Below are 11,457 nucleotides of genomic sequence, written 5' to 3' on the forward strand. Positions count from 1 at the left end.
CCCACATCAAGATGAGGCCAAGGGGAAGTTCTCTCCTAATTGGCAGGATCCGTACATGGTTCACCGGGTTCTAACTGGAGGAGCCCTTATTCTTGCGGAGATGGATGGAGAAGTCTGGCCGAAGCCAATCAATTCAGATGCAGTGAAACGAAATTATGTGTAACCACTTATGATTCCCTTAATGATGTAATTTGAACTATGCCTGACCTGATTCCCGTTTAAGAGGGGATACGTAGGCAGCCCTATGGGTTCGGTCATAATTTAATAAAAATTCCATTTTCCCCCCGCTATTGGAGCTGGGGCAGAATTTTGAGGAGGGCCCTCAAAATTCCGATGTTAATTTTAGTTCATGCATCGCCAGAAGCGCCAGCCCAGAAAACTGGGGCAGAATTTTGAGGAGAACCCACAAAATTCCAAAGATGTTTTTTAGTCATTTAGCACAGCCGTAAGAAACGTCCGCTCAGCAAACTGGGGCAGAATTTTGAGAAAGACCCTCAAAATTCCGGAGAAAAGAGGTTGCAATGTCCTGAACCACGTCGCATTCGTTGGTTCATCTAAAGAAAACTATTTCCGATTATATACGTTATATTTACTAAATCATGCATAATTATTATCCGAATTGCTGTTGTTTAGCGATGCTACCCAAATGACATACAACGTCAAGAGCCCGGGGAAGACGAACTAACCTTTCCCCTCACAGAACTCACGATTTTCTTTGGATGCAGGCACTCGACTTGCAATATCGTCAGGTATATTTATGTACGCATACTTTCCCAAGAATGCAACTTCTCAGAATCATCACTTGCCTGCAATTGCTATCCGTACCCAATCTCCCCAGCAGTCATATTGTCATAATCGGCTATCAGCTAAGAGATCTTACTACTGATCATCCTTTTACATTCTTGCACTACATAAGACTACTTTTCTGCCTTCCGAGGTTATGCTCTACCTCCATCTGCATTTTGCATAAGGCTACTTTTCTGCCTTCCGAGGTTAAGCTCTACCTCCATCATCACCTGCATAAGGCTACCTCTCTACCTTCCGAGACTAAGCTCTGTCTCCATCTGCATTTCCTGCATTTTGCATAAGGCTACTTTTCTGCCTTCCGAGACTAAGCTCTGTCTCCATCCGCATTTCCTACATTTTGCATAAGGTTGCCTTTCTACCTTTCGAGGTTAAGCTCTACCTCCATCCGCATATCTTTGTATTGCATAAGGCTACTTATCTGCCTTTCGAGACTAAGCATTGTCTCCATCTGCATTTTTGCATAAGGCTACCTATCTGCCTTCCGAGGTTAAACTCTACCTCCATCCTGTATAAGGCTACTTATCTGCCTTTCGAGACTAAGCACTGTCTCCATCTACATTTTGCATAAGGCTACCTATCTGCCTTTCGAGGTTAAGCTCTACCTCCATCATGCATAAGGCTACTTATCTGCCTTTCAATACTAAGCTTTGTCTCCATCCTGCATGGCTGAAATATCGCCACTTTATTTTGAATGGCTGCAATATCACCATCTACATTTAAATTTTCGCTCTGGCTGAAAGATCACCACCCTTTGCATTCATCTGGTTGAAAGATTAGCACCTTTTCATGGGCTGAAAGATCGCCAACTTATTCAAATGCATCATAGTTCAGAGGCACCATCTGCATAGCCTGAGAACACCATTTCATGGCCTGCGAATTATTATTTTTTATGCTCTTCACGGCCCAGGACATCATAGTCTGAGGACGTCATCCTAACCGTCCAAAGACAGCATTCATGGTCCAATGGGGACTTGCATCATGTTTAAATTATGCACAATACAAGCTACATTGCTCACTTGCAGGTACATCGGCTAGCAAACGACCATCTCAGCAGGAGCGATCCCGCTCCGGTTCTCCACAGTCTGTCCGACTCCAAATCTAGTCATCGCGTCCGTTCTTTTCGAATCCTCATTCGACACACTCCGTCAATGGTTCCTGAACTACATATGGCCCGATTCCGATAAAACCAGGGATATGTAGGTGGCTCCGAATCCAGATCTCGGTCAAAACGCTTTTCAATCGTCGATCCGGTCAAAATTGGCCATCTTGTCTTTACCCGACAACTCTTTCATCCTCCTCGGGTAAAGAGGGGCAACTGTTGATATCCAATTTTTTCCCTATGTATTTTTATACCCAAAACACTTCCGAAATAACATAAATGTGCATATATAAGCACACCAAAGGGTTTTGGCATTTTAATGATTGTTTAAACCAATTTATGGCCTATTTTTACACCATAAAATCCAATAATTATTCCCAAAGCTTGCCATTTTGGAGAATAATTTATTTTATTCTCATATTTACACCAAAATATATCTAGCATGATTTTTTGCACATTTTTTACAAATTCGTTTGGTATTTTTAAAGCCAAATTGCATATAATGCAATACTAACCTCTTTAAGATTTAATAGCATTTTATAATTAAAAAATTGATCCCAATATTTTTGAATTAATATTTATATATTATTAGTTGACTCTGTGCCTTTAATTTGCTTTTAAAATATTTTTACTATTTTTATAAAATAATAAAAGGAAATATTGGCTATTTCAATTGTAGCCTCAATTCATTTCAATTATAACCCAAATTCCATTTCAATTTCAGCCTGAAATCAGCCCAATTTTGAACTCAATTGGACTAGCCCAATTCATTCAAACCCAGCCCCTTGACCCGTTTAATCCACCCCGCCCGGAAATCCTTTTAATCCTGGCCGTTGATCATTTTGATCAACGGCCACAAACGACCCTTTCCTTTTTAATTCTACCAACCCCCCAACCCTAACCCTCATTTTCTCTTAGATAGCCGCCTCTGAAACCTCTTCTCTCTAAAAATGCTCTCAAGCACTCGAAACCCTAATCGCCTCCCTCGTCTTCTCCGACCATTATCTCGCCGGAGTCCATGGCTTTTCAGGCCATGGACGACCTGTGCTCACCTTCCTTCACTCCTAAGCCATGGGTGTTTGAGATTTCGAGGTTTGACCTCAACGACGTTCGTTCAGATCTTCTCAGATCTGTGGTTCTATGGCCTTTCCGACTTTGCTCCGACGTATTCGAGCTTTAGAAGCCTAGCCATGGCCATCTCTGACTCAAGACCAGACCTCTTCCAAGCCTTCTCATTTGTAGGGTTTCAGAGAAACCCTAAAGCTATTCGTGGTTTCTTCCTCCTTTTATTTACTTAGATCTGTGGTGAATCTGTGCTATATTCAACGTTTAAAGCTTTTCCCCAATTTTCCTTTTCAAAATTAGTTCGCTTTCAATTTAGGGTTTTCGAAAAAATCTCAAAACAACTTCTGACTCTTCATCTTCTTCTTTTCTTTGTGTGAATCTGTCTGTACCACGTTCTTATGAGTTTTTCTCTTGTGTTCTTATGTTTGCCATACGATGCATGTTCTTCTATTTTTGTGTTCTGTTCTTCGCTCTACTTGGTTCTATAAGCATGCTTTACATGTCTATCTCGTATGTTCCTCTACTATATTTTTTATTGAGCTTTTTCTCCTTGCTTATCTTTACTGGACTTTGTTTGAACATGTTTCATCTACTATTTTCCTAAACCTGTATCGCTTTTTCTTTTATTAACTTGTTTGAGCGACAAGCTTTGCCTAAATGTATTCCCTGTGTTTCAAACTTGTTGTTCTCTCTGTTTGTTTCTCATAACTCTCTGAAAGAGACTACTAAGCATGTTCTATTTGTTGTTTTCTCATCTATGCATCTGATTCGAGTCAGAAACCCTAGTATTTGGGGGTTTTTGGCAAGCTTGACTTTGTGTTTGGACTAGGGTTCCATTCAGAACCCTGACTCTCTTTCAGACTGATTCTAAGTCTGTGAACCTAACCTTCTTGGGTACTCTGATTTCTTTCTAGTTTTACAACAAATCTCTCTTGTCTCACATGTCTGTATGCTTTTTATATGACAAATTCTCTTCTTTCAAAAGGCCTTTGGCCAGCTTGTGATTGATTCCGAGTTCCTTTTTTAAAAGGTTTGATTGTGTGTTGTTGATTTTCTTTAAATTAAACCCTTCTCACTTTTTCTGGATGGATTCATTCACACTAAGATTCGAATCCTAATTTTACTGGCTGGTTGATTGATTGTCTTTCCTTGTTTGACCTAAACCGTGTATTACTAAATTGCTTCCTTAAATAGGTTTCTATGTATTTGCCCATGTTATGCTGCCTCAGAAAAGATTGTTTAAAACAAATCCTTTTCTTATTTATTTTGCCCGTTTGAATCAAATCCCTTAACCAAAGGGAAACAACTTGTGATTGATTTCAAAACTATTCTCTTACCTTTTCTTAACTCACTTTCTGCACTATAAAAGGGACTGCTCTTTTGCACTAAAGCAGGGGGTTTTTAGATGTTTTCACAGACTTTTCTGCACAAAAACACAGGCTTTTACACATTCGAATACTGAGTTCTTTCACAAAGAAATTCTACTCTCTTCTTCTACTTTGTGCTTTCTGAAACAATTTTGAGCTCTCTCTTTAAAACTCTTAAGTGTTCTGCTGAACTTAAGTCTGCTCCTGCTGTGTTTACTTGCTGGATTGCTCTATTGTTCTGCTTGTTCTTACTTTGCAACTGGTACGTTATTCTTAGTTGAATAATGCTTCTTCATTATATGTTTACTTCCTAGTCTGTTATGTTCTTCTTTACTATGTTTCTGCAACCCTGTTGTGCTTTTCTTATGTGAACTCCCTTTCCCTTTTCCCCTTTGTATGTGAGTATAGTTCCAGCCATAACAACACTTTGATATTGCTGTTTATGACTCTGAACTAGGTTATTTGAACCTCCAAACTCAATAAATTCCCACTCCCTTCTCCCCTTTATGTGCTTGAGCCTGGACCTGAGTTTGGTGGTGTCCTAATCACCATCCAGACCTAGGTTTGACCCTCAAGTGTCTTCTCCTAACTTGTTTGACCAAACAAATGGTCAGGGGTGTGCCAGTCTGCACATGTGGCTGGGTATGACCACCATTTGTTATGACTCCCCAATTCCTTTTCACTTTGCACTTACTCCTAGCTCTAAGTTCTGCCCCTCTCTTGCAAGCCATGCTTTGGGACCCTTGAGCTCCCTCTGAACTTGGATGCCTGAGGGCTGGCTATTCCGCACTGCACTATTCTAATTCTAAATGGTATCCTGAGTGTAATCAATGCCTTGAATCCTTGAGATTCCTTAGAACTTTGAAACACTTTGGATAAAGGAAGGCTTTGGAAATCCGGAATTGGTTAATCACACGTTATTGGACATTAAGATTGAATTAGGCTGCTCGGATCTAGTTGTTAGTTATTAATGTATTTATTTTCTTTCTTTTGGTCTGTAATAATTTGTATAAAGAATTTGAGGAATATAGTAAAAGGGTGTGGGAGAGGTTTTACATTCTTGCATCAGTAAGGGTAGAAACCATGCTTTAGGATTTTATTTTTTTAGAAATCCTGCCTATAGGATTGTTCAATGTTTCTGGTTCCACATCATTTAGAGACCATGCCTATAGGGTCAACGCTTCATTGTGCTACAAATCACATAGAAATCACGCCTATAGGACTTAACGTTCATGTAACCAATACATATAGAGATCATGCCTATAAGGAATGCATATGCATTAGGCAAACTGTAGGGTTAATTAACACAATCATCTTTTACAAGTTCAATAACAGGTTTTAAAAATCAAGATAGATATCATGCCTATAGGATTAGCATCAAACTCGTCTGATTCGCTTAAAGTAATAATGATCTATTAACTGGTCCTTAACGTCTTAATACAACAACGATTTCAGAAGTCTTAATTCTTTGACAAAAACTCTATTGACTCAGTATGCTTTTAAATCCCTCAAATCGGCATCTTTTTCTGAAACAGTTTCTTTCTAAACATTCTGCCTAAACGTTTTACTCAGACCCTGAAATTGTCTCTTAAAACAGTTGCGACTTACCCTTTCCTTAGATATTTCTATCTCTGAAACTCTTTCACAACCATTTCTGTGTTTTATTTTTACTGCAGTCTATACTTTCTTTTCAAAACTCCTCTGCATTAGACTACTTTTTTCCTGAAACCAGTACCCTTTAAATCACTCGCTTGAAATACCTTAATTTCTGACAATTGGATCCAAGTTTCCTAATGCAGACTTTCTATCTAAACATATGGGTTGAACCAGTCCGTTCGCTGTTTAAGTTTAATTTAAAGACCAAATCAGTATGTGCCAAGACATGCTAAACTAAGTGTTTGTTTGATTAAGGGGTTTACTTGAGCCTTACCTATTTGTTTTGTTCATCCTTATATTTGTTACTTGTTTTGTATGTCGCAATTAGAATTTTAACCTTTGAGCTCCATATATGCCTATATCCCTTTCCTTCCCCTTTAGGATTAGAAGTCCTAATACCCCGGGACTGATAGGTTGGGATGGGTACTAGCATGCAATAAGTAAACGAGACTGATCGCGTTTAAATACCTTAACGGGGTGGGAAGGGTAGATATGGATATGATGACTGATGCGCTAATATCACGTGCGACCCCTTTTCTGAGGAGTGATCGCTGGGTATTGCATTGAAGTGATCCATATTAATTATAAACTTAGGACTCCTCTCCCTTTATTTGCTTTCATCGCTTCTTGTAAAACTTTTCAAATCTCTTTTTCATGAATTTTTGCCCTCTCTACTTACCTTCGAAAATTTTCAACTTGGTCGCAATGTTATGTGCGAATCCTTATTTGAGCCTTGATTGTTTACTTGTAAAGTCACAATTATAACATGGCCGGGAACCACACTAGTGGATCTTTAGGGGTGCCTAACACCTTCCCTTGGGATAATTTCTAGCCCTTACCCTAATCTCTGGTCTCTTCATCTCAAACCCTTCTTAAAGTGTCCTAATGCACTATAATCATTAGGTGGAGACTCTTCAACTTCTAAATCCAATTCTCGAAAGGGAATAGAGTTGTCCTCCCAATGTCGTATACCCGATTTCTGACCCCACGGTTAGAGAAAAAGGGGGCGTCGACAGTGAGGATACGCACGGCTAATGTTCCAGACCTGGGAGGAGCTGCTCCCCCCGTTGCTAGAGGCCGAGGTAGAGGTCGGGGAAGGGCACCGGCCCGAGGTAGGGGACGAGGGCGTCCCATAGCTGTCCCAGTAGCACCACCAACAGATCATGCGGGAGATCCTATCATTGAGGAGCAGGGTGAGGTGCCCGTAGCCGATCCTACCCCGGCGGACTTTATGACAACACCAGGTTTCCAGGAGTTCACGGGCCGTATACTACGGTTCATGGACACCATGACTCAGGCTGGGTTATTTCCAACAGATCCAGCTACATCATAGGCAGGAGGGGGAGCACAGACCCCTACTGCTTAGGCTCCTAGTCACGCAACTACAGTGTATCAAACTCCGGGTGCACTACCCACAGATGGGGCTTAGCCAGTCGCTGCAGTGGTGCCCGAGCCTAGACCAGCTGTGGATGGTGACCCGGATAAGTTATTCGATAGATGGACTAGACTTCACCCTCCTATCTTCGGGGGTGAGTGTCAGAGGATGCCCGGGATTTCATTGATAGGTGCAGGTACAAACTGCACAACATGAGGATATTTGAGTCGCTGATAACTAGGGATTTTGATGCATTTTACACTCCTTCTCGCTTACGCTTTGCTTATAAATTCATACAAAATAGTCCCAAAAAGCTCACAAGTTGTGCTTGATTGCAGGTTTGATCACCAAAGTGACAAAAATGTCAAAGATCGGCTCAAAAGGAGTGAAATCTGCACAAGTACCAAAGACAAGACCAACTCAGGACAAGCAAGCGTTGTGCGGCTGCACTACACTTTGTACGGTTTGCACTAGGGAGATTCAGAGACCTGGAATTGAAGGCATCAAAGCAGTGTAGCCACAGTAGATCTTGTGCAGACCGCACTGAAGCCACCGCGGCTACACTACCATTTCAAGCGGTCCGTAGAGGAGAAGATCAGAGAGATGTCAATTACTAAGGTTCAAGCCTGCGCAGTCCGCGGTCATGTTTGTACGGACCGCATTAGAAGCCTCCGTGGCCGTGGTCTATTCTGCGCGGTACGCGGAGCCTGAGTTCAGAGAAGTGAAATTGCTGAGTCAAGATCCTAGTGCGACCGCAGTCCATTCTGTGCGGTCCGCACTGACCCTGCAGGGGCATTTTTGTCCAGTTTTTCCAGCTTAGTATAAATAGAACCTTTTTCCAATATTTAGGGTAATCAGATATTATCAGACTTCAGCTGCGCTCGTGAGACGATATTTCTTAGCCATTTTGGGCATTTTTACTTAGTTTTTATCATTGAATCTTTGTATTTACCTTAGCAATTAATTAATATGTCTTTATCTTCATCTATTTCTCTGTTTTTCTCTTCAAGCATGAGTAACTAGACCCATTAGCTAGGGTTGTGGCTCAACCCCAGTGTGGGTAATTGATGGGTGTTGCAATTTAGGTCTAGATTGACTATGAGTATTTTCTATTTGGGTCAATTTCATGGTTTAATTACTGAATAGTGGTTGCAAACACTAGTTTGTGCTAAGTTGACTTGGGCTCTTCTTGAGAAAGAGAGCCTAAGTCTCCGAAATTGATCCAACAAGGAATTGGGATGGACTCAAGAGAATTGATAGTCCCAATTAAAGGGTTAAACCTCGAGAGAGTAATACATGACTTGAACCCTAGTTGTTTGAGCAAATATGCATACCCAATTGGTCTTGAGGAAATCAATTGGGCAAAATCATTCTTTCTACGAGAGGTGTGAGAGTGGGTAAAATTGTGCAACAGTTATAGAATATTCTCCAATCATGTCAATCGTGCCTTAGGTTCAATTACCTGTCAATTAGCCACCTAGGAGGATGCCACTACCCTAGTGCCTTTTAAACTATTAGATAAAACTTGTAGCCATTTACTCTTAGCTTACTCTAGTTGCAATTATAATTTGTAGTTTGATAATAGTAGAATATAAAGAAAACACAAAAATAATTAGAAGTGATATTTGGAACAATTAAGCAATTCCAACCTAAATAGATACTCGACTCCATTCCTAGATCTCTGTGGAAATCGATCCCGACCCACAAATCGGGTAAAAGCTATTGCGACCCTCTCTTCCTACGTTTTAGTAGTGTAGAGTAGGCTGCGATCACTTTTTGGCGCTGTTGCCGGGGAGCTAACAGTTTTGGCTATCTATTTAGTTAGTTTTGTGTATTTTTCTTCTTTCCTTCTTTGTTACTTACTTGTTTGCATCACTACTTAGGTACCAATATGGCTTTAAACAACGCTAATGACCCTCTTGGAAACGTGCTTGCGGGGGAGGAGGTAGATGATCTTGAGCAAGATGAGGTGCCTCTTGTACCTCAAGGACAACGTAGAGGCCGCATTGCCAATGTTAATCCAAATGACAATATTCCAGATCCTCCTCCGCCACCTCCAAGAGTGGCTCCCAGAGTATTACTGAACCAAGGCTATGCTAGTTCTATTGTCCCACCCCGAATCCGGGCGGGCAATTTTCAGATAAATAATGTGATGTTGACCTTACTTGAGCAGAATGGGTACTTCACGGGTGCTGCGATTCAAATGCCTACAAACATCTCAAGGGGTTCGTAGATACATGTTGGGGGAGCAAACAGACGAATGTGTCCGAGGATGCGCCGAGATTGAGACTTTTCCTGTTCTCACTTCAGGGGAAGGCACTAGACTGGCTCGAGAGACTCCCCAACCATTCCATCACAACTTGGGATGAGTTGGCGGATAAGTTTATTGCCAAATTCTTCTCTCCTAGTCATATGGTGCCACTTTGAGATGAAATATTAGCCTTCAAGCAAGAGCCCACAGAACCTTTGCATGAGATTTGGGAGCGTTATAGAACAATGGTGAAAGAATGCCCCAACAATAATATGACCGAGGCTATGACCCAACAAACTTTCTACCGGGGCATTAACACCACAAACCAATGCATAGTGAACTAACTTGCCGGGGGCAATTTTTTGAAGCTGTCATATAATGAGGCATGTGATGTACTTGATGAGATGGCTGACACTTCTTCTGCATGGAAAAGTAGGGCCAATGTTCCTCAAGGTGACCATATGGTTATTCATTTGCATAAGGAATTACATGATCACGGGCAAGCGATAGCTGAGCTTACTACTACTATGAACCATTTGGCGAAGGCGCAGTTGCAACAAGTCCGAAATCCTCGCCAAGTCAATTCCATTGAAGGTGTTAATATGCTTAAGAGAAGGCAAAAAGGGCAACAATCTCAAGGGAATTTTGAACAATATGACAACAATGATGGTGGTTTTTCAAATGAGTGTTATGATGATCAAAGTGAAGAGGTTCAATATGTTAACAACTATCAAGGCAATAGAGGCAACTCTACGAACCAACAATGGCAACCCATTTCAATCTCAAGGGTCTAGTTCGTCGGGCAATGATATGGGCAGAATCGAGATTATGTTCGAGCAAATGATGAAGAAGAACCAAGACTCCAATGCTCAATTGGCTTCCCACAATACCTCTATCCGGAACTTGGAGGTGCAACTAGGCCAAATATCTCAATATTTGAACACTCGCCCAAAGGGTGCTCTACCAAGTGATACGGTAGTGAACCCGAAGGGTGGGAACAATCATGTGATGGCGGTTACAACAAGAAGTGGGAGAGGCGGTGATGTAGATGCCTTAAGAGAAAAGCAAGTTGTGGTTGATGATGTTGAGTTGCGGGATGATGATGTACTTTTGGTAGTTGAAGATGTGGTTGACAATGATGTGAACAATGATGTGAGGATTGATATTGATGAGGCCGAGGTGGAAACTCAAGATACCGTGAACCCGTCTATGGAATACGTGATTGACATTCCTGAGCCGGTGGTGCCCGAAACCAAGGCACCTTTGCCTAGGCCACCTCCGCCTTATCCTCAACTGTTAGCAAAGCAAAAGAGTGACAACCAATTCAAAAAGTTCATTGACATGATGAAAAGCCTTACAATCAATGTGCCTTTGGCGGAGGCACTTGAGCAAATACCGGTATATGCCAAGTTTATGAAGGATTTGTTGAGGAAAAAGCGGTCGATGGAGTGTGAAACAATTAAAATAACTCATCACGTTAGTTCTATCGTGCATTCTATGGCCCCAAAACTTGAAGACCCCAGAGCTTTTACTATTCCTTGCACTCTCGGAAGTGCGGATTTTGCCAAGGCCCTTTGTGATTTTGGGGCTAGCATAATGTCACGACCCAAACTGAAGGGCCATGACTAGCACCCGACCACACTTGCCGAGCACCAACGTACATTTCATCTAACCTTCATTATTATCTTATAAGGCTAAAGAGATCAATATAAATGGTAGACCTAGATCATGGACAACCAGCAATAAAATATGACGGCATGAACATACATAGCAGGGGATGACCAGACAATCAAGAAACTACATATAAGGTATGAGCTACCACGCTACTATGAAAGAC

General features: G+C 41.4%; 1 protein-coding gene across 1 annotated transcript; it reads left to right on the forward strand.

Annotated features, from left to right (window-relative positions):
* Positions 1-10,460: 10,460 nt before the first annotated feature.
* LOC138884658 (uncharacterized) lies at positions 10,461-11,249 on the forward strand. The gene has a single exon (XM_070165673.1). The coding sequence runs from the start codon at positions 10,461-10,463 to the stop codon at positions 11,247-11,249; it is 789 nt and encodes a 262-aa protein (XP_070021774.1).
* Positions 11,250-11,457: the final 208 nt, after the last annotated feature.

This window comes from Nicotiana sylvestris, chromosome 2, assembly GCF_000393655.2.
Source record: "Nicotiana sylvestris chromosome 2, ASM39365v2, whole genome shotgun sequence".
In the NCBI taxonomy this organism is placed as follows: domain Eukaryota; kingdom Viridiplantae; phylum Streptophyta; class Magnoliopsida; order Solanales; family Solanaceae; genus Nicotiana; species Nicotiana sylvestris.